This window comes from Bufo gargarizans, chromosome 1, assembly GCF_014858855.1.
Source record: "Bufo gargarizans isolate SCDJY-AF-19 chromosome 1, ASM1485885v1, whole genome shotgun sequence".
NCBI classification, from domain to species: Eukaryota; Metazoa; Chordata; class Amphibia; order Anura; family Bufonidae; genus Bufo; species Bufo gargarizans.
Genome location: NC_058080.1, coordinates 508,080,900 through 508,105,518, shown reverse-complemented (window position 1 = coordinate 508,105,518; position 24,619 = coordinate 508,080,900). Strand labels below are relative to the sequence as shown.

General features: G+C 44.7%; 1 protein-coding gene across 1 annotated transcript in view; it reads right to left on the bottom strand.

Moving 5' to 3' along the window:
• CASTOR1 (cytosolic arginine sensor for mTORC1 subunit 1) overlaps positions 1–23,230 on the bottom strand; it is an 89,853-nt gene extending 66,623 nt beyond the window's left edge. Inside the window, exons 1-2 of the mRNA XM_044288517.1 lie at positions 23,089–23,230; positions 12,937–13,007 (exon numbers count right to left, since the gene is read on the bottom strand). Coding sequence (XP_044144452.1) covers positions 12,937–13,007; positions 23,089–23,201 — 184 coding nt within the window. The 5' untranslated portion in view covers positions 23,202–23,230. The remainder of the gene's footprint in view (positions 1–12,936; positions 13,008–23,088) is intronic.
• Positions 23,231–24,619: the final 1,389 nt, after the last annotated feature.

Sequence of the window (24,619 nt, the reverse complement as noted above, 5' to 3'; positions counted from 1 at the left end):
TCTGTAAAATGTTGCTTTAAAGGGAATGTGTTATCCTGACCTGCTGTTTAAAATGGGGTTTTTTTTATGTTTAACATACTTTTACATTTTTTATGTCATTTAATTTTCCATGTCACTTTGTATATTTAAACCAAAACTCCTGCAGTTTTTGCACTGGCCGCTATGTCTAATAATTGGCTCAACTCCTTTGTTTGTACAGATCGCTTTACTGCAGTTTACTCATTCTAATCCTGCCTGTAATGATATCACCTCTGTGTATAGATAAGACAGGATCCACCATTCACAATGGGTGATTGTCAGAGCTTATCTATCCTTTCCTTGTACAATGACCTCTGGCCTACTTTGGTGATTTATACAGCACTGGAAACAACTGCAGAGAACCACACCACTCGCAGGATTTACCAATGGGTGTAGTGAGCATTTTGACCCAAACAGATGTTTGCAAAAATTCATTCACAGCAGATGGTCCAAAGTGAAAATTGCAATTTTTTTTCACAGACATGCCAATTCAGTGCCAAATATGTTGTACCCGGCGTATGCCAATGTGAAAGGCAAGCCCTCTTTATTCCTGGTTTCAGAAACATTAGACACGTGGTCCTAATCTTTTGCCTGGAGATACAACAGGGCTCAGGAGTAAATGAACAAAATGCACATTTGAAGTCCAATGTGGTGATTTACACTGGTTGTGCTGACAAATGTAGAGGCTCTGGGGTGAAATAATAAATGGAACCCCTAATAATTTAACCCATTTTGGAATCTCTGCCCCTCAAGGTATAAAGAGGGTGGAGCGAGCATTTTGACACCACTGGTACTTTGCAGAATTTAACGAGCAGCGGACTATAAAAAGTGAAAAATGCTATTTTAACACATATCTGAGAACCATATTTTATTTTATTTTTTCTCTCAACAGAACTTTGTGAGGGCTTATTTTTTCTGGGATGAGTTGCCATTATCATTGGTTCTATTTTGGAGTACATGTGCCTTTTATTTTTTGGGGGGGGAGGGGGAAAGCAGGATAAAGAAAAAAGACAGCAACTTTGCCATTGCTTTCGGGGTTTTGTTATTGTGGCGAAAAAATTACATCATCTTTATTCTGCTGGTCAGTACGATTAAAGCGATACCAATATATAGTGTTTTTTATGTTTTACCACTTAGCCAAAGCATTTTTGTTGAGGGGGAAATAGTGTTTTTTTTTCTTTATTTTCATGACTATGAAAATTGTAGATTCACACTGAAGGCATCAAAACTATGAATTAACACATGTGGAATTATATACATAACAAAAAAAAGTGTGAAACAACTGAAAATATGTCATATTCTAGGTTCTTCAAAGTAGCCACCTTTTGCTTTGATCACTGCTTTGCACACTCTTGGCATTCTCTTGATGAGCTTCAAGAGGTAGTCACCTGAAATGGTCTTCCAACAGTCTTGAAGGAGCTCCCAGAGATGCTTAGCACTTGTTGGCCCTTTTGCCTTCACTCTGCGGTCCAGCTCACCCCAAACTATCTCGATTGGGTTCAGGTCCGGTGACTGTGGAGGCCAGGTCATCTGGCGCAGCACCCCATCACTCTCCTTCATGGTCAAATAGCCCTTACACAGCCTGGAGGTGTGTTTGGGGTCATTGTCCTGTTGAAAAATAAATGATGGTCCAACTAAACGCAAACCGGATGGAATAGCATGCCGCTGCAAGATGCTGTGGTAGCCATGCTGGTTCAGTATGCCTTCAATTTTGAATAAATCCCCAACAGTGTCACCAGCAAAGCACCCCTACACCATCACACCTCCTCCTCCATGCTTCACGGTGGGAACCAGACATGTAGAGCCCATCCGTTCACCTTTTCTGCGTCGCACAAAAGACACGGTGGTTGGAACCAAAGATCTAAAATTTGGACTCATCAGACCAAAGCACAGATTTCCACTGGTCTAATGTCCATTCCTTGTGTTCTTTAGCCCAAACTAGTCTCTTCTGCTTGTTGCCTGTCCTTAGCAGTGGTTTCCTAGCAGATATTCTACCATGAAGGCCTGATTCACACAGTCTCCTCTTAACAGTTGTTCTAGAGATGTGTCTGCTGCTAGAACTCTGTGTGGCATTGACCTGGTCTCTAATCTGAGCTGCTGTTAACCTGCGATTTCTGAGGCTGGTGACTCGGATTAACTTATCCTCCGCAGCAGAGGTGACTCTTGGTCTTCCTTTCCTGGGGCGGTCCGCATGTGAGCCAGTTTCTTTGTAGCGCTTGATGGTTTTTGTGACTGCACTTGGGGACACTTTCAAAGTTTTCCCAATTTTTCGGACTGACTGACCTTCATTTCTTAAAGTAATGATGGCCACTCGTTTTTCTTTACTTAGCTGCTTTTTTCTTGCCATAATACAAATTCTAACAGTCTAATCAGTAGGACTATCAGCTGTGTATCCACCTGACTTCTCCACAACGCAACTGATGGTCCCAACCCCATTTATAAGGCAAGAAATCCCACTTATTAAAGGGGTTATCCCACTAAGCGTTTTCATACTTACCTGCTGCCACCGCGAGTTCACTTCCTGGATTCTGGCTGGGGGCGGGCTTCATCTTGATTGAAGTCTTCTCCCGGCCGTGCCGCGCGCTGGACTGAATGCGCATGCCGCCGCGCATGCGCAATGGTGACTTATTCCTACAGAGCCGGCGTGCGCGTTCGCAGCTCTGTACTATTCTGGCCGGGAAGAAGTCACCGTCGCGCATGCGCGGCAGCGTGCACGTTCAGAACAGCGAGCGGACCGGCCGGGAGAAAAGAAGGAGTCTTCTGGGTAAGCGCGACCTTCCGGCTTTTGGAGAAGAGCGGAGGTCGTAACCAGGGGAGACCGAGTCACAACAATCAGGTAAGTGGGGATGAATTTTATCCTAATCGGTGGGGATTTGTTAATAAAGTATATTTACAAAAATGATCACTGTCAAATCATTAACAGATTTAACAGTGATCATTATGATGGGATAACCCCTTTAAACCTGACAGGGCACACCTGTGAAGTGAAAACCATTTCAGGTGACTACCTCTTGAAGCTCATCAAGAGAATGCCAAGAGTGTGCAAAGCAGTAATCAAAGCAAAAGCTGGCTACTTTGAAGAACCTAGAATATGACATATTTTCAGTTGTTTCACACATTTTTGTTATGTATATAATTCCACATGTGTTAATTCATAGTTTTGATGCCTTCAGTGTGAATCTACAATTTTCATAGTCATGAAAATAAAGAAAACTCTTTGAATGAGAAGGTGTGTCCAAACTTTTGGTCTGTACTGTATATAATCTTTTTTTTCTGGCGAGTATTGTGTTAGGGGTTGTTTTTTGTATGATATTGTGACGTTTCCACTGGTTCCATTTTAGGGCACATATGACGTTTAAAGGGCCATTCTTTATGGATGCAGTGATGCCAAATATATCCATTTATTTTTCCAATAGAAAATGGCTTGATGAGGGGAAAGTGACTTTTTATTTCTTTATAAAACACCTTTTTTAACTTTGTTTTTGTCCCACTATGGGACTTCAACTTTTGAGAGTCTGATCCATTTTCCCATGCTGTATTGTAGTCTATTGAAACTGTCAGCTTCACACCGACAGTTGCCTATGTGACCCAGCCTGTGTAGGCTATATCAGCCATTGGCTGATATAGGACTGATGAGGAAAGAGGGAACTCCTTACCTCTGTAAACCACGGCATCTAAGAGGTTAATCCATCAGCATCTTCACCAATGCCAACAGATACTTAGTAGCAGCCAGGCCCCAGTCACTGAAGGTGGGCACAGCAGCTGCGCTTGCTCAATCACTGTGCTGTACATGTATGTGCTGGTATTTAACTCCCTGCTAGCTGTGCCGTACATGTACAGCGCCTGTCCTGAAGGGGAAAATAAGGGTCAAGTCAGAGAAATATAAATTTTAAACTGGTTTCTTAATTCACTCTCCTGCATGGGGTAGAGGATGCACAGATGGGAGGATGTCCATTTAGCCATTCTTTGTTGCTTATACAAGACTCGGGCATCAGTTGGGTGAAGTTTAAATAAAAGTACCAACTCCAGATTTATGTTAATATAAAATATTATGTTATTAAATAATAATAATAATAATAATAATAATTAAAAACGAATTCTAAACTTTTCTAAATTCCTATGAAACTCAATTACTTAACATGTTTATATTTCAGTTTCTATCAATCTAAAAGGTGCATTTACATGTGCAGACCGAGAAGGCAATTATTGGGAAGGGGTTTCTTCCTGACAGTTGCCTGCTCGTCAGTGGAGATGAAGAGCTGCATTTACATGTGGCAATCTCCTCCACGTTATGGGTATGAGCGATGTTTACTGCCATTGCTCATCCTCATACAAATTCATTGTTTCTGGGGGAGCAGATCACTGTTCACACAGATTAATCTGCCGCCCAGAAATGATTCAATGTGCTGCATAAACAACGAAGTCACCTGATAAACAAGTGTTTTGTTCGTACATCAGTTGATCGATTGCCAGCACATTTACCCAGGCTTATTATTGGGAACGAGCGTTAGTAGTAATGTTGGTTCTCGATTAGGGATGAGCAAACTTCCTTCCTTTTCCAAATTCCTGTAAGTAAATATACAATGCACTGTGCATTTAATAACTGGCTCGCCTCCTCATCTCAGAGCGCCTGCGCCGAATGAACACAGGCGTGCGATTTTTGAAATGCTGACAGGGCTGGCCGGCCGGAGGAGATCGCGGCTGGCCCTGTCAATCAACAGGAGGAGGGGGCGGTTTTTGCGGCGGCTACCAGCAAGTAGACGCCCTACTTGCTGGTAGAGACCTAATTTACATATTATAAAAGTTCGTTTTTAGAAGAAACTGCTGAAGGAAAGTAAGAGCATTATATTTTCATATATCGCAGTATAAGGAATTTAACTAGCCCCAAAAAAAAAAAAAATATGACTTTAGTGGGGTGACAGAAACACTTTAAAGGAGTTATCCCACGAAAAATATTTTACAGTTTTCAAAACAGCACCTGGATCTGAATACTTTTGTAATTGCATGTAATTAATAATTTAGCATAGCCAGTGAGTTATTCAATAAAATGTATCTGTATAGCGCCACCTGCTGTTTTTTTTTTCTTATTTCCTTGTCCTGCTCAATTTAATCCTTCAACTGTCTCCTGAGCTGTGATAGGGAGAGCTGAGACACGCCCCCTTAGCTGCAGCAGAAAAGACACTCCCCTGAGCTGTCAGCCTGATATAAATCTAGCAGAGCAATGAATGGGGAGACACCTGGATCCATGTGAGGTACAGGGCTGGTTCTGGCTTTGTTAGAAAGCGATTGTCATGTACTATATGTCGTCCGATTTTCATTTTTTACACTAGTCATGGCATAACTCCTTTAAAATGTTTGTCCGGGTTCAGAGCTGAACCCAGACACAACCCCATCTGCTCTCATTCACCATGAATGAGTGGGGCATCGGAGCTTTTTGTTGTTTGCTGTTTGTTTACCTTTTGACCCTGCTAGGCTTCCACCTGGCAATGTTCCCAGCAATGTAACTGGCACTAATGGGCGGGCTGTAGCTCTGCCTTAGGCTTCTTGCCCATGACCGTATGCCCTCCAAGATATACGGTCCGTGAGCGGGCCATATGTCCCAGAGCAGCATTGATCGTGCGCACGGGAGTACACAGCATCATAGATTACAATGATGCTGTGCATGTTGGGCCGCCCGTGGGACTATTGTCCCGCACTCATATGATCAAAAGCAGACAGCAGGGGCCAATGTCCGTTATCGGAGGTAATGTCACAGCATCTGAGAAGTCAAAAACACAGAAGCGGGTGCTTCCTGGGTAGGAACACCTCCACTGGCTGACATAGGGGAAGGCGGTCCATTGCTGTAATAAGCCAGACCCTGTACTAGGCTTATTATGTATATAATACAATTCAGGCCAGCATTGTAATTCCATTACTGTTTACACAAATTGCAAATGGTGCCATTACAAAGTGTTGTTGCAAAAACCGCATGCGTATTTTTTTTTTTGCCAAATCCAAAACGTAGCAGAGCTGTGACATGTCGCAGTACCCTAATGCCCCTTTCACACAAGCGAGTATTCCTCGCAGGTGCAACGCGTGATGGGGACGCATTGCGCCCGCACAGAATCCGGACCCATTCATTTTTAATGGGTCTGTGTACATGAGCGATGTTTTTCACGCATCACTTTTGCGTTGTGTGAAAATAGCAGCATGTTCTATATTCTGCGATTTTCACGCAACACTGGCCCCATAGAAGTGAATGGGCTGCATGATAATCGCATCACATTCGTAAGCAAGTGCGGATGTGATGCGATTTTTGCGGATGGTTGCCAAGAGATGTTTTTTGTAATCATTCAGTTTTTTATCCCACATGTGCAAAATGCTATAAATCGCATTGCACTCGCACGATAAAAACGCGATAGCAAACAAAACTGAATGTACTTGCTTGCGAAATCGCTCATTTTTCACTGAACGCATCTGCAATGCATCAGCACCTAATCCACTCACGCTCGTCTGCAAGATGCTTAAGGGTGCCTGTACATGGTGCGGATTATGCGTGTTTTTTCAGTGTAGATTTCGTACAGAAAAACCGCTGCATAATAAAGTACCCGCAAAACGTATGATAAGACAAATCTCATGTACACTTTGCTTTTCTCTTGGGTAAGGAAATTTAACTGCTCTGTGGATTTAGCAATTTGCAGTATGTCAATTGTTGTTGCGTTTTTCTTGTGCGTATTTTAAAACTGCATTAAATTCACACACAAAACATGTGCCAAATCCGCAATAAATAGTGCAGATTTGGTACAGATTTTCTGCACACAAATCTGCACCGTGTGCAGTCAACTGAGGGGCCAGTTAACAGAGTTTTTGGCACCGATTTTGGAGCTTTTCTGCCTCAAAATCAGTGCCAAAATACGCCTCAAAACAGCCTCCCATTCACTTCAAAGGCAAGCAGCACTTTTTTTTCCCTTTTTTAAACAAAACAGTGCTCCCTATCTTGGGGCAGAATCAGCGCAGTGAAATGAATGGGAAGCTAGGGAAAAAAAAAAAAAAAAAAAAAAACACAACTCCATTTAAATCCATGCATTATTTTGGCCATGCAGCTTTGTATTGAAGTGAAACCCCACTGGCCAAAAAACACCACACAATCAGTCGTGTGAACCGGTCCTAAGAGTATGGCCACACAAGTTTTTTCGGACGAGGTATTGAAGCAGATCTGCTTCAAAACCTCGGCCAAAAAGCTCTGTGCGGCCATACCCTAAAGGCCCCAAACCAATGGACATTCCAATAATTATACTGATGTTGGTTTCACAAGCTGAGACATTTTACTCGGACGGGAACAGAAAATTGTTTCCATCCCAACTGAATTATTCCCATCTGTTTCCAAACAGCTATTCCAGATCAGGAACATTTATGTGAGGTTCAAAAGGACCGGATGGAATTAACCCATTATCGCAACAACCGCCAACCGGATTGTGACGCTGAGCAATGTGGGTGCCCATAGCTGAATCTGAAATAACCAAAGGGGGCTACCCATGTAAATTGTGCTTGCAGGGCATAGCATTAATCACAGGAACCCATCAATACGGTGAGCAGAACAGTAAATCAGTGCTAAGTCGCACTTCTCATGTCGACACACATGCCTTGCTGTCTAACTGACCCATATGCGCTAGCTGCAAAAACACGACGGCAGAGCCAGCTCGCTGCAACTGCTAGAACTAGTGCTGGGCGTCCTGGTTTCCTTCCTGGCATGCTTCCTTTCCACTTCCCTTGCCAAGCTCAGATGCTTCCAGCATCAACATTCCTAATGGTGTTGTGAAGGGACCGCTGTCTCTGTGGTGTAAACATGCTGCACGCGCTGTGGGAACCTACCTTGGAAATACAGCATACTATTATACAGAACATGCAATGCACCAGAAGCAAAACAGCGTGCGCACCTTGCTGTTCACGTGCCAGCCGTTATATCACTGGCCAGATGCTCCATTCCCACACTCTGAAACGTCCCAGGAAAAGATCAGGAAACAGGCCTTGAAGTCATGTAACAAACACAATGGACTGGCAGGTGGATATCATCAATCAGTTATTGTGCAGGAAATGAACAGATTCTCAAGAAAACAGGCTACTCTCTATGCAAACAAAATGGAAGACTTTACAACCACATCATCCATGGCATAGGAATCTGGGGAATTCGCAAAAGTTCTTTACTTTTAATAAAGAGTGTAATAGGATAAGGGCTCATGCACATGAGCACGTGTGGTCTGCGATGCACGGGCACCATCCGTGTGCACGCCATTTACAGATGCGGACCCATTGACTGATTATCACAAAAAGCGGGTTCGCAATATATGGTCTTCGGCTGTGTGCACTCCGTATCACGGATGCATTGACTTGAATGAGTCTGTGATCCTCAAGAGCACATGTTCTATTTTTTTGTGATTCGGAGACACAGATTGAAATCCCACAGAAGTGCTTTGTAATGCTTCTGATCTGTGCCTCTGCTCCGTACCTTGAGGATTGCGGACCGATGCCTATATATTGCGGACCCGCTGTTTGCGGTCCACAATATGCGCACAGGGAACACACAATGCGCAGGAACTGGAATTGTGAAATCACAATACACTGCAATTCAGAAGTACTGCAGTGTACTGACCAAGTGGTCGAGCGATTGTAGGTTCAAGTCCCCTGGGAGGGAGGGAGGGAGGAAAAGAAAGAAAAGAAAAGAAAAGAAAAGAAAAGGAGAAACAAAAAGTTTAATACCCCATGGACACAACTGTAACCATTTAGTGGCCAGCATTTTCCCATATTTCCCCGTACCACACATCCCGCCCTAGATGCAGTTGGAGATAATCTTGATTCCACAATAGGGCTGGGCAATTCATGGAAGTGATTTGTGTATTCGCCTTTTAAATGCATTTTTATTTTCATTTTATCAAAACGGTTACATTGATATTAGCCCCATCCTAACAAGCAGGGCTAAAATTGGGCAACCCAAACACCCTGGTTGCCCAGCACTGACTCCAGCACGACACTGGAGATAACTCCACTCCCGGGCCGTTTAGCCCCCTAGATGTGCAGTCAATAGCCTCTGCAGAATTAAAGCAGTTAGATAAAGGAAGAGGGCACCTTCCTCATGAACACCAAGGCAGGGTGCTGATGCTTTGCCTTGATAGGAAAGGCCCCCCTTTTATCTGCCATATGCTTATTAGACTGCGCCACAGGTAGTTTAGAAGACAGTGTCACTGTTACAGTGATGAGCTATAATTTATTGATCTTAGTGGGGGGGGAAGAAAAAAAAAAAAAAAAAAAGGGTTAACCCCTTCTTGACAAGCTCTGTACACGTACAGCACAGTGGAAAGCGAGTTACCACGTTCTGCCGTCTCTCTGAAAGACACAGAGAGACGCACACACACACAAAGAGACACAATCAGATAGAGAATCTCTGGTTGGCATGGCTTGCAAGGGCTTATAGGTCTGCCAGCAATGGAGACCCTGCCAGACTGGGTCTCATAGGCAACTATCAGTTTGAAACTGACAGTTTCAATGAAGTACAATACAGCAAGCTTAAAAATTTTTAAATATTTTATCAGCAATATTGTGCAAAAGTAGTAAAAAAACTAAACATAATCTGGTAATAGTACTGGCCGATAGAATAAAATTAACCTGCTAGTAATGTGAGTTAGCGTCACAAATTTAAAGTGCAAAAAGGAATGGCAGAATAGCCTTTCCCCCATAAAATGTTAAATGGTCACAATACTTTCAGAAAATGTTTTAAACTTCCATAAATACATAGTTCTGGTTAATATAAGAAACTTTGTAATATAGATCATCAGAAAAAATGCCTTGTTGCACAGTTACCAGCTGTTTTCTTCCTCCCCTCCCGCCTTTCCTAAAGAGGTGAGATGAAGACGGGCTGTCTGCTCACTGAAGGATCAGATTACATCATCCCATAGAAGTATATGGAGTAGGGAGGAAGTGCAGAAAGAAAAAGAAACATAAGAGAGACAGGAAAGATTCAGCACATTTAGCAGGTAATAAGATGTCTATCAAACTCCAAGTGCTTTACTCACATCTGTATTTCTATATTACGGTATGTCCTAAACATTGTTTGACTGATTTTTTTTATCACCAGCTCAGAGAGTAGTGAGAATTATAGATGCAGCCTGCAAACGAGAAAACTGCTAAAAAAAATTGGCATATACAAGTCATATAAAAGGTCAGTTACATGTACACACATTGCAGCTTATTCTGAAAAGTTATAATTTATATGTAGCCATAAATGGCATCGAGAAAAAAAAAACAAGACCTCATACAGCTATATGAGCAGAGAAAAAAAAGTTATGGCCACAAAACAGAGCTGAAAAATCATAAGTTGTCCTTAAAAACTATGGACATTTTTGGGGCCAATTTATTTTTTATTATTGCATTTTACTCATTTTGGGTATTCTGTCGGATCTGTAGCCTTTAGCAAACTGAAAAGAATATAGCTATAATAAGTGTTTATGAACAGTTGGAAAAGCACAGATAAAGGCCTCATGCACACGACCGTATTTTTTAACGTCCCGCAAAACGTGATTCCGTTGTACCGTGATCCGTGCCCGTTTTTTCTTCCGTGGGTCTGCCGTGATTTTTGGAGGATCCACGGACATGAAAAATGAAATAAAATTCTAAGTCAAGTTTGCCATTGAAATGATAGGAAAAAACGGACACGGATCACGGACACGGACACGGATGACAATCTTGGGTGCATCCGTGATTTTCACGGACCCATTGACTTGAATGGGCCCGTGAACCGTTGGCCGTGAAAAAAATAGGACAGGTCATATTTTTTTCACGGCCTGGAAACACGGGTCACGGGCGCGGTGTAAAAACGGTGCAGAAGCCGAGTTTTCAACGGACCCATTGAAAGTCAATGGAGCCGCAGAAAAACACGTCTAACGGCACAACGGCCACGGGTGCACACAACGGTCGTATGCATGAGGCCAAAGGCTACAGATCTGGCTGACAGAGCCGCACCCTGCAAAATAGAGCATGTCATATTCTTGTCCGCATCCACAGACAAGAATAGGCATTTTTTTTATAGTGCCGGCCATGTGCGGTCCGCAAAATGCGGAATGCACATGGCTGATCTCATTATTTTGCGGATCCGCAATTTGCGGACCGCAAAACAGTTGGTTGTGGATTCGTGAACGGACCCTTATTGTTTCAGAGTCCTTTAATAAAAACAGAGGGTCATTAATATAGGGGGGGGTCTTACTCTTAATATACCCTATAGCTGGTGGTGGATCCGCCGGGGTTATGAAGAGACGCCGGCCTCTACCCAACTTCGCCTCTGTAACATAGCTTCATAGCTGTCATACAGGCGTAAACCAGGAGTAGAAAATGGTAAATGAGACGGCCGTACCGACCTGTCCCCTTCCCTGTCCAAGCCATGCCCACAATTTTTAGACCTGGCGTGAGCGGAGGGAAAGTCGCAGATTGCGGCGCGAATACACCCAACGTAGGCATATTTCTGGTTAGTAAATGACCTCCATATTATGTACAGAGTAGCACACCACAGTATCCCTTTTTACCCAATTACATTATACAGCCATTGGGAATGGATTTTTAAAGTAAGTACACCTGCCTTATCAGGTATAAGTGATCTATTTAATAATGTATGCATACTGTATTGTGAAATCAGGTCGGTGACAACCATCATGCACCTATATGTCTTCTGGATCCCAAATTCTGTATGTACATCCGACTTAAAGGGGTTCTGCAGTTTGTTTAAACTGATGATCTATCCTCTTGATAGATCATCAGCATCTGACCGGCGGGGGTCCGACACCCAGGACCCCCGCCGATCAGCTATTTAAGAAGGCAGCGGCGCTCCAGCAGCGCCGCGGCCTTCTCACTGTTTGCCACTGCCACTTGTATCAACTTGCCTGAGTGGGGCTAACCTCCATTCAAGTGAACGGAGCTTAGTAGCGCCCAGGCAAGTTGATACTAGTCGTGACGTCACTGGGCCTGCGGTAAATAGTGAGAAGGCCGCGGCGCTGCTGGAGCGCCGCTGTCTTCTTAAACAGCTGATCGGCGGGGGTCCCAGGTGTCAGACCTCCCCCCCCACAATCAGATGCTGATGATCTACCCAGAGGACAGATCATCATTTTAAACAAACTGCAAAACCCCTTTAATGTCTAAAGCTACTTTCACACTGGCGTTTTGGCTTTCCGTTTGTGAGATCCGTTCAGGGCTCTCACAAGCGGTCCAAAACGGATCAGTTTTGCCCTAATGCATTCTGAATGGAGAAGGATCCGCTCAGAATGCACCAGTTTGCCTCCGTTCCGTCTCCATTTCACTTTGGAGGTTGACACCAAAACGCTGCTTGCAGCGTTTTGGTGTCCGTCTGACGAAACTGAGCCAAACGGATCCGTTCTGGCACATAATGTAAGTCAATGGGGATGGATCCGTTTTTCTATTACACAATATGGCACAATAGAAAACTGATCCGTCCTCCATTGACTTTCAATGGTGTTCAAGACGGATCCGTGTTGGCTATGTTAAAGATAATACAAACAGATTTGTTCTGAACGGATGCAGACGTTTGTATTATCTGAACGGATCCGCGAGTGTGAAAGTAGCCTTACACAGTAATGAACTCATAATGGCCAGCTCTCGCAGTCAATAGCCCTGCAGGTGGTCATGTTACTGCTGCTTGTAAAGAAGCTGTTCCAGCCTTTTATAACTTTAATCTTAGTTAAACATAACCTCACTCATTATAAAATAGACAAGACAATAATTATGTGTAAAAATAAATAAGCCAGATTGTGCCACAAACCTATACATAAGCAACCAATCAATGGCGACCTATGTCAATGGTCATACCCGCAGGGGAATATTACTACACTGCACTGCAGGGCACTTATAGCCTAGTACTAAACACTAATGAAGTAACCGCACCTGCAAGTCCTTCCTCATCCAGCATCAACGTGTAATCCTCTGGCGTCTCTGTCAAACTGAAGAATTTGCATCTGGTAGAAATAAATATAAATCACTGTGTAATTAATACTAACCAGTTCATTAAGACACTAGAAATGCAATTGAATAGTCAATAAATGACAACATATTCCAGCAATCCTCATCCACCCGGTACACGTATCGGCCCATATGTGTGAGAAGTACTTTGCAATCAAAATGTGTAAAAAATGGCCTGCGAAATCCGAAAGGTGCTCTTTGGAATGTGTGCCCCTTTGCCCACCTAGGCTGCAATAAAGTGTCACACATCTGGTATCGCCGTACTCGGGAGAAGTTGGGGAATGTGTTTTGGGGTGTCATTTTACATATACCCATGCTGGGTGAGAGAAATATCTTGGCAAAAGACAACTTTTCCCATTTTTTTATACAAAGTTGGCATTTGACTAAGATATTTATCTCACCCAGCATGGGTATATGTAAAATGACACCCCAAAACACATTCCCCATCTTCTCCTGAGTACGGCGATACCACATGTGTGACACTTTTTTGCAGCCTAGATGCGCAAAGCGGCCCAATATCCTTTTAGGAGGGCATTTTTAGACATTTGGATCCCAGACTTCTTCTCACGCTTTCGGGCCCCTAAAATGCCAGGGCAGTATAAATACCCCACATGTGACCCCACTTTGGAAAGAAGACACCCCAAGGTATTCAATGAGGGGCATGGCGAGTTCATAGAATATTTTTTTTTTTTGGCACAAGTTAGCGGAAATTGATTTTTTTTTTGTATTTTCTCACAAAGTCTCCCTTTCCGCTAACTTGGGACAAAAATTTCAATCTTTCATGGACTCAATATGCCCCTCACGGAATACCTTGGGGTGTCTTCTTTCCGAAATGGGGTCACATGTGGGGTATTTATACTGCCCTGGCATTTTAGGGGCCCTAAAGCGTGAGAAGAAGTCTGGAATATAAATGTCTAAAAAATTTTATGCATTTGGATTCCGTGAGGGGTATGGTGAGTTCATGTGAGATTTTATTTTTTTACACAAGTTAGTGGAATATGAGACTTTGTAAGAAAAATAAAATAAAAATAAAATATCTATTTCCGCTAACTTGTGCCAAAAAAAGAAAATGTCTAAATGGAGCCTTACAGGGGGTGATCAATGACAGGGGGGTGATCAGGGAATCTATATGGGTGATCACCCCCCTGTCATTGATCACCCCCCTGTAAGGCTCCATTCAGACATCCGTATGTGTTTTGCGGATCCGATCCATGTATCTGTGGATCCGTAAAAATCATACGGACGTCTGAATGGAGCCTTACAGGGGGGTGATCAATGACAGGGGGGTGATCAGGGAGTCGATATGGGGTGATCATGGGTTAATAAGTGACAGGGGGAGTGTAGTGTAGTGTAGTGTAGTGTAGTGTAGTGGTGTTTTGTGGTACTTTACTGAGCTACCTGTGTCCTCTGGTGGTCGATCCAAACAAAAGGGACCACCAGAGGACCAGGTAGCAGGTATATTAGACGCTGTTATCAAAACAGCGTCTAATATACCTGTTAGGGGTTTAAAAAAAAAACAAAAAAAAACGCATCTCCAGCCTGCCAGCGAACGATCGCCGCTGGCAGGCTGGAGATCCTGTCTCTTACCTTCCGTTCCTGTGAACGCGCGCACCTGTGTGCGCGCGTTCACAGGAAATCACGGCTCTCGCGAGATGACGCGTATATGCGTCACTCTGTGCAGAGCTGCCGCCTCCGGACCGCGGATCTGCGTTAGGCGGTCCGGAGGCGATAGATCTGCCATATTTGTCTTATAAATATAACAATAATCTTTATTTATATTGCGCCAACAAATTCCAGCACGCTGTTCAATAGACTTCTATTATGACGGAATACAATACGCCTCTAATAGGCTTCCGTGGTGCATGCCATCATAGAATTCCGTTATGGTCCATTGTAGGGGAATCCATAACAGGATCTTGTACGGCGAACTTGAAAACAGAAGTTCGCACAACACAACTGATGACCTTGTAAATTTAAATTTTATTAAATTTTTGTTTCTTCCTAACAGAATGAGATTTTCGTTATATTTACATTTACCTATGGTCCTGCTTATCCTTTGTTTTCCTGTTTTACAATGATGTAAAAACACAACTGATGACCTATCCTCAGTATAGGTCATCAATATCTGATTGGTGGGGGTCTAACCCCCGAAACCCTGACGATCAGCTGTTTGTAGAGGCCGTGACGGTACCCAATTGGCCATGTTGAATGGTCACGTGGCCTAGGCCCGGCTCAGTCCCATTGGGTTTGAGCTGCAATACCAAGCACAGCCGCTATTACATCTGCAGCCTGTACCCCCCGCCCTCCTGCTGTTCCCTGTGGGGTCGGACAATGTGCCACTTTTACCATGTCATCCAGCATCCTGGTAGCTGCCATACTCTCCATGGTCCTTAAAGGGGTTGTCCAGGATTGGGAAGATTGGAGTATGTGTACAACAATGCCCTAAATGTTACAATCGTGCCTGTCCTACCTTTACCCGACATTTCTAATGCCCAGTTTTCAAGTCTCCAACTCTCAGCAGGAAGCGCTGTGTTTCCAAGACTCGGTGACGTACCGGGTCCCTTTCTGCCGAGTGAAGCCTCTTCTTCCGCTTCCCAGGGAGCCCGGTGACGTCACCCTCAGCCACATGAATTATTCAAAGTGCCTGGATGGGCGGTAACAAGGCGGCAACCAACCGCGCTAAGCCACGCCCATCCGGTCAGGTGACGTCACCGGGCAGGGCGCTTTATTATGAATGAAAGAGGCAGAGCACTGAATATTAATTAGGGGGCGGAGTCACGGCGGAGATGAAACCATGCTGCCGCGCTGTGCTGGGAACCACAGTGCAGTGCGGCAGGAAGGTAGGAAAAAATAAACATAGGTGTAAACAAAGCGTGGGGGGACCGTATGAGCCATATAGAAATGGTGAAAATACTTAAAAACATATGGGGGGACCTTGATTCAGCTGTTAATAGGGAGTACATTAAAAAAAAAAAAAAAAAATTTGATCCCGGACAACCCCTTTAAGGTGTGTGCACGACCAGTTCCAGCCTCTTAAAGGGCCAGTGCACTTACTCCCAAATCCTTCCCAAGCCAATTGCTGCTGGTCTCTGGCCAATGGCAAAAGTGTTTGAAAGACTAGCGCTGTTGTGACTTACCTGTGTTTATCCTGCCTTATCTCCTGTCTGCATCACTGCCACATTTCAAGTGTGTGCCATCCTGCCTGTGTGCCCCTGCGCTTTCAAGTCTAAGTTCAGATTGCGTTTAAAAAAAGGTTTTACGCAACTGATCGGTGGGCATCCGACACCTGGGACCCCCTTTGATCAGCTGTTTGAGAAGGCACCAGCGCTCCTATGAGCGCCATGGCCTTCTCTCAGCTTTTCCTAGACCAGTGATGATTTATCGGTCACATGGCCTAGGGGCAGCTCAGCCCCTCAGAGGTGAACAGGGTTAAGTGTGATACCAAGAACGGCCACTATACAATGTATGGCGCTGTCCTTGGTGAGGACCGAGAAGGCAGGGGCACTCACAGGTGCACTAATGCCTTCTCAAAACAGCCGATTGATAGGTCACCAGTTGTAAAGTCTTGGAAAACCCTTCTAATTTAACCCAGTCTGTCTACCCTATCTGTGCTTCAGTCTAGTCCCCAGCCTGCCTCATAGCAGCAGCATACAGGGGTACTCCACTGTGCGAACACAATATCGTATATATCGTGACAGCAGCATACAGGGGTACTCCACTGTGCGAACACAATATCGTATATATCGTGACAGCCGCATACAGGGGTACTCCACTGTGCGAACACAATATCGTATATATCGTGACAGCCGCATACAGGGGTACTCCACTGTGCGAACACAATATCGTATATATCGTGACAGCCGCATACAGGGGTACTCCACTGTGCGAACACAATATCGTATATATCGTGACAGCAGCATACAGGGGTACTCCACTGTGCGAACACAATATCGTATATATCGTGACAGCAGCATACAGGGGTACTCCACTGTGCAAACACAATATCGTATATATCGTGACAGCCGCATACAGGGGTACTCCACTGTGCGAACACAATATCGTATATATCGTGACAGCCGCATACAGGGGTACTCCACTGTGCGAACACAATATCGTATATATCGTGACAGCAGCATACAGGGGTACTCCACTGTGCGAACACAATATCTTCTATATCGTGACAGCAGCATACAGGGGTACTCCACTGTGCGAACACTATCGTATATATCGTGACAGCCGCATACAGGGGTACTCCACTGTGCGAACACAATATCGTATATATCGTGACAGCCGCATACAGGGGTACTCCACTGTGCGAACAGAATATCTTCTATATCGTGACAGCAGCATACAGGGGTACTCCACTGTGCGAACACAATATCGTATATATCGTGACAGCAGCATACAGGGGTACTCCACTGTGCGAACACAATATCGTATATATCGTGACAGCAGCATACAGGGGTACTCCACTGTGCGAACACAATATCGTATATATCGTGACAGCCGCATACAGGGGTACTCCACTGTGCGAACACAATATCGTATATATCGTGACAGCCGCATACAGGGGTACTCCACTGTGCGAACAGAATATCTTCTATATCGTGACCGCAGCATACAGGGGTACTCCACTGTGCAAACACAATATCGTCTCTATCGTGACAGCAGCATACAGGGGTACTCCACTGTGCGAACACAATATCGTCTATATCGTGACAGCAGCATACAGGGGTACTCCACTGTGCGAACAGAATATCTTCTATATCGTGACAGCAGCATACAGGGGTACTCCACTGTGCAAACACAATATCGTATATATCGTGACAGCCGCATACAGGGGTACTCCACTGTGCGAACACAATATCTTCTCTATCGTGACAGCAGCATACAGGGGTACTCCACTGTGCAAACACAATATCGTATATATCGTGACAGCAGCATACAGGGGTACTCCACTGTGCGAACACAATATCTTATATATCATGACAGCAGCATACAGGGGTACTCCACTGTGCAAACACAATATCGTCTCTATCGTGACAGCAGCATACAGGGGTACTCCACTGTGCAAACACAATATCGTCTCTATCGTGACAGCAGCATACAGGGGTACTCCACTGTGCGAACACAATATCTTATATATCATGACAGCAGCATACAGGGGTACCCTGCTGTGTGACTACAATATATTATATATGGTGACAGCAGAATACAGGGGTACTCTGCTGTGTGACTACGATATCATATAGTGAAAGCAGCATACAGGGGTACCCTGCTGTGTGACTACAATATATTATATATGGTGACCGCAGCATACAGGGGTACTCTGCTGTGTGACTACGATATATTATATATGGTGACCGCAGCATACAGGGGTACTCTGCTGTGTGACTACGATATATTATATATGGTGACCGCAGCATACAGGGGTACTCTGCTGTGTGACTACGATATATTATATATGGTGATCGCAGCACACAGGGGTACTCTGCTGTGTGACTACGATATATTATATATGGTGATCGCAGCACACAGGGGTACCCTGCTGTGTGACTACAATATATTATATATGGTGACCGCAGCATACAGGGGTACCCTGCTGTGTGACTACAATATATTATATATGGTGACCGCAGCGTACCCTGCTGTGTGACTACGATATCATACACTGCCTGTCCCCAAAAAAAAAAAAAAGTCAGACACTTTAATATTTTGTTAGACCGCCTTTAGCCTTGATTACGGTACACATTTGCTGTGGCATTGTTTCGATAAGCTTCTGCAAGGTCACAAGATTTATTTCCATCCAGTGTTGCATTAATTTTTACCAAGATCTTGCATTGACGATGGTAGAGTCTGACTGCTGCGCAAAGCCTTCTCCAGCACATCCCAAAGATTCTCAATGGAGTTAAGGTCTGGACATGATCCGTGAACTTCTCTTTCGCAATTTGAGCCTGATGAATCCTGGCATTGTCATCTTGGAATATTCCCGTGCCACCAGGGAAGAACAAACCCATTGATGGAATAACCTGGTCATTCAGTATGTTCAGGTAGTCAGCTGACCTCATTCTTGGAGCACATACTGTTGCTGAACCTAGACCTGACCAACTGCAGCAACCCCAGATCATAGCACTGCCCCCACAGGCTTGTACAGTAGGCACTAGGCATTAATGGTGCATCACTTCATCTGCCTCTCTTCTTACCCTGATGCTCCCATTACTCTGGAACAGGGTAAATATGGACTCATCAGACCACATGACCTCCTTCCATTGCTCCAGAGTCCAATCTTTATGCTCCCTAGCAAATTGAAGCCTTTTTTTCTGGTTTGCCTCACTTTAGTGGTTTTCTTACGGCTACATAGCTGTTTAGTCCCAATCCCTTGAGTTCCCTTCGCATTGCGAGTGTGGAAATGCTCTTACTTTCACTATTAAACATAGCCCTGAGTTCTACTGTTGTTTTTCTCCGCCAATCATTCAGGATTTTTCCCCGCCACATTTCTTCCTCGAATAGGATGGGTCCCCACTATCCTTCCAGTTTTTAATAATGCATTGGACAGTTTTTAGGCCCCTTTCACACGGGCGAGATTTCCGCACGGGTGCAATGCGTGAAGTGAACGCATTGCACCCGCACTGAATCCGGACCCATTCATTTCTATGGGGCTGTGCACATGAGCGGTAATTTTCACTCATCACTTGTGCGTTACGTGAAAATCGCAGCATGCTCTATATTGTGCAGTTATCACGGCCCCATAGAAGTGAATGGGGCTACGTGAAAATCGCAAGCAAGTGCGGATGCGGTGCGATTTTCACGCATGGTTGCTAAGATGACAGTCTATTCACTGTTGCTAAGATGACAGTCTATTCAACATGGTTATAAGGGAAAATAATAGCACTCTTTAATACAGAATGCTTAGTAGAAGGTCAAAATAAAAAAAATTAACTCACCTCCTCCTCTTGATCGCGTAGTTGCCGATCTCTTCTTACTTCTGTAATCATGAGCTGCCGGCTAAAGGACCTGTGGTGACGTCACATCACATGGTCCATCACCGTGGTGATGGACCATGTGATGAGCTCAGTGACGTCACCACAGGTCCTTTGACAGGTCCTTAAGCAAGAACAGGAGAACGGCAGCTATGCGATCAATTGGAGGAGGTGAGTTTATTTATTTTTTAAACCCTCAATTGACCTTCTACTAAGCATTCTGTATTCAGAATGCTATTATTTTCCCTTATAACATGTTATAAGGGAAAATAATTACATCTACATCAGTGAAGAAGTTCGGGTCTGGGTACCACAGTCAGTTTTTTTTATCATTCGCGTGCAAAACGCATTGCACCCGCGCGATAAAAACTGAACAACGGAACGCAATCACAGTCAAAACTGATCGCAATTGCGTACCTACTCACGCGGGTTTGCCGCAATGCATCCGGACACGCTCGTCTGCAAGGGGCCTTAACCCAATTTGAGTAGTTTCTGCAATCTCCTTAGATGTTTTCTCTGCTTGATACAGGCCAATGATTTGACCCTTCTCAAACAGACTAACATCTTTTCCACGACCACGAGATGTGTCTTTCGACATGTTTAAGAAATAAGAAGCAACTCATTGCACCAGTTGGGGTTAAATAACTTGTTGCCAGCTGAAAGATAATCGCCCATGCGGTAATTATCCAATAGGAGGCCCATAACTATTTGCTTAGTTAAATCCAGGCGGCGACTTTTTTTTTTGGACAGGCAGTGTATATCGTGACAGCAGCATAAAGGGGTACTCTGCTGTGTGACTACGATATATTATATATGGTGACAGCAGCATAAAGGGGTACTCTGCTGTGTGACTACGATATATTATATATGGTGACCGCAGCATACAGGGGTACCCTGCTGTGTGACTACACTATATTATATATGGTGACCGCAGCATACAGGGGTACTCTACTGTGCGACTACAATATATTATATATGGTGACCGCAGCATACAGGGGTACTCTGCTGTGCGACTACAATATATTATATATGGTGACCGCAGCATACAGGGGTACTCTGCTGTGTGACTACAATATATTATATATGGTGACCGCAGCATACAGGGGTACTCTGCTGTGTGACTACACTATATTATATATGGTGACCGCAGCATACAGGGGTACTCTACTGTGCGACTACAATATCTTATATGGTGGCAGCAGCATACAGGGGTACTCTGCTGTGCGACTACAATATATTATATATGGTGACCGCAGCATACAGGGGTACTCTGCTGTGTGACTACAATATATTATATATGGTGACCGCAGCATACAGGGGTACTCTGCTGTGTGACTACAATATATTATATATGGTGACCGCAGCATACAGGGGTACTCTGCTGTGTGACTACGATATATTATATATGGTGACCGCAGCATACAGGGGTACTCTGCTGTGCGACTACAATATATTATATATGGTGACCGCAGCATACAGGGGTACTCTGCTGTGTGACTACAATATATTATATATGGTGACCGCAGCATACAGGGGTACTCTGCTGTGTGACTACAATATATTATATATGGTGACCGCAGCATACAGGGGTACTCTGCTGTGTGACTACAATATCTTATATGGTGGCAGCAGCATACAGGGGTACTCTGCTGTGTGACTACAATATATTATATATGGTGACCGCAGCATACAGGGGTACCCTGCTGTGTGACTACAATATATTATATATGGTGAGCGCAGCATACAGGGGTACCCTGCTGTGTGACTACAATATATTATATATGGTGACCGCAGCACACAGGGGTACTCTGCTGTGTGACTACAATATATTATATATGGTGAGCGCAGCATACAGGGGTACCCTGCTGTGTGACTACAATATATTATATATGGTGACCGCAGCACACAGGGGTACCCTGCTGTGTGACTACAATATATTATATATGGTGACCGCAGCATACAGGGGTACCCTGCTGTGTGACTACGATATATTATATATGGTGACCGCAGCATACAGGGGTACCCTGCTGTGTGACTACAATATATTATATATGGTGAGCGCAGCATACAGGGGTACTCTGCTGTGTGACTACAATATATTATATATGGTGAGCGCAGCATACTGGGGTACTCTGCTGTGTGACTACGATATATTATATATGGTGAGCGCAGCATACAGGGGTACTCTGCTGTGTGACTACGATATATTATATATGGTGACCGCAGCATACAGGGGTACCCTGCTGTGTAACTACGATATATTATATATGGTGACCGCAGCATACAGGGGTACCCTGCTGTGTGACTACGATATATTATATATGGTGACCGCAGCATACAGGGGTACTCTGCTGTGCGACTACGATATATTATATATGGTGATCGCAGCATACAGGGGTACCCTGCTGTGTGACTACGATATATTATATATGGTGATCGCAGCATACAGGGGTACCCTGCTGTGTGACTACAATATATTATATATGGTGACCGCAGCATACAGGGGTACTCTGCTGTGTGACTACGATATATTATATATGGTGACTGCAGCATACAGGGGTACTCTGCTGTGTGACTACGATATATTATATATGGTGATCGCAGCATACAGGGGTACCCTGCTGTGTGACTACGATATATTATATATGGTGACCGCAGCATACAGGGGTACTCTGCTGTGTGACTACGATATATATAGTGTCTATAGAGATAAGAGATCATACCCGTAATCTCCACAGCCATATGTAACTGCCGCACACCGTTGTATGATGCAACCCACTGCGGAGACACCTTCCAACATGTTCCATCACACTACCATCTCCAAGAAAGTCCCCATGGAGTGAGCAGCACAACCTGGAGGGGCCACAAGAGCTAGCCATGATGTGGAAGTGGCCCCGGTGCACGGAACACCAGCATGTATCACACTGACAACCTGCTGAGAGTCGTAGTTTCCCAGCAGTCCTGGTGTATACATGTCCTACACCTACAGCAGGCTGGACGGCCACAAGCATGGCCCCTCAGCACTGGGGATGATGAGGGGAGCAGCCTCCGGGGAGGATGCTCTGTTATGAACACATGCTCGGGTCAGGGCCCATACCTGGTACGATGCCGCAGGAACAATAACTTGACGATGGGGTGAGTGTAGAACCAGAGGCCGGACTTGTCAATGCTGGTCACCCGCACCCGATGCTCCAGCAGCTGCAGGTCCATGGTGTGTAGACTGCAGGATCCAGCGTGAGCTCCGAGGGGAAGGACAACATGGCTGGGGGCGGGGCCGCGTGAAAGGGGCGGGGCCAGCAGCAGAGGCTGGGGGACGTGACGGACGCCGTGTCACACTCCTGTCAGAGCTTGTGTGAGAAGGTTCTCGCCTGCACCAGGGAGCTCTGTACACAGCAGTACATGTGGTAATGGAGGAAAGATACAAACATGTCCTAAAAACAGTGCGAACAGCGGCAAATGGAGGGTCATGTGAGGGCTGCCCCGCCTGCTGTAGTGTATTTGGGGTTGTATCTTTGCTGCCCCTATGTGGGAGCCCAGTTTACCCTGATCTGGCTTGAAAAACTTTATGAAAACACTTTATGGCGACTAATGTCGCGTTCACACGAACATGAGATGCCCATTGCCGTATTGCGAACCGCATTTGCGGATCTGCAATACACGGGCGCCATTCCGCATCACGGATGCAGACCCATTCACTTCAATGGGTCTGCAAATCCGGAGATACGGAAGCACTACGGAGTGCTTTCTGGGGTTCCTTTCCGTGCTTCTGCACCGCAAAAAGATAGAACTTGCTCTATCTTTTTGCGGAACGGAAGGATCGCGGACCCATTCAAGTGAATGGGTCTGCGATCCCCATGCGTCTGCTCCACGGACGGTGCCCGTGCATTGCGGACCACAGCACGGGATTTACACGTTCGTGCGAACAAGCCCTAAGGCTGCTTTTACAGTTGTGTCAGAGGATTCCGGCAAGCACTTCCGTCTGACAAATGCATTGAAATACCGGATTGGTCTCTCCGGTGTCATCTGGAAAAACGGATCAGAAGAACAGATCCGTCAATGCGGCAACTTTAATGCATTACAATGGAAATGAATGCCAGATCTGGCATTCCGGCAAGTGTTTTTGGCCGGAGAGAAAACTGCAGCACGCTGCGGTATTTTCTCCAGCCAAAAAACGTAAGAGGGACTGAACTGATGCATCCTAAACGGATTGCTCTCCACTCAGAATACATTAGGATAAAACTGATCCGTTTTTTCCCGGTATTGAGCCCCTATGACGAAACTCAATACCAAAAAAGAAAAACGTTAGTGTGAAAGTACCCTAAAAAGTGGCGCAATATTCACATCGAGGGTTTTTATATTTTTTAGGCTACATGCACACGACCGTATGTGTTTTGCGGTCCGTAAAAATAACGGATGACGTTTCATATAGCATCCGTTTTTTTTTGCGGATCCATTGTAATAAGGTCTATCCTTGTCCGCAAACTAGAAAAAAAATAGGACATGCACTATTTTTTGGGCGGAGCAACGGAACGGACATACTGATGTGGACAGCACACAGTGTGCTCTCCGCGTTTTTTGCGGACCCATTGAAATGAATAGGTCCGCATCCTATCCGCAAAAAAAACGGA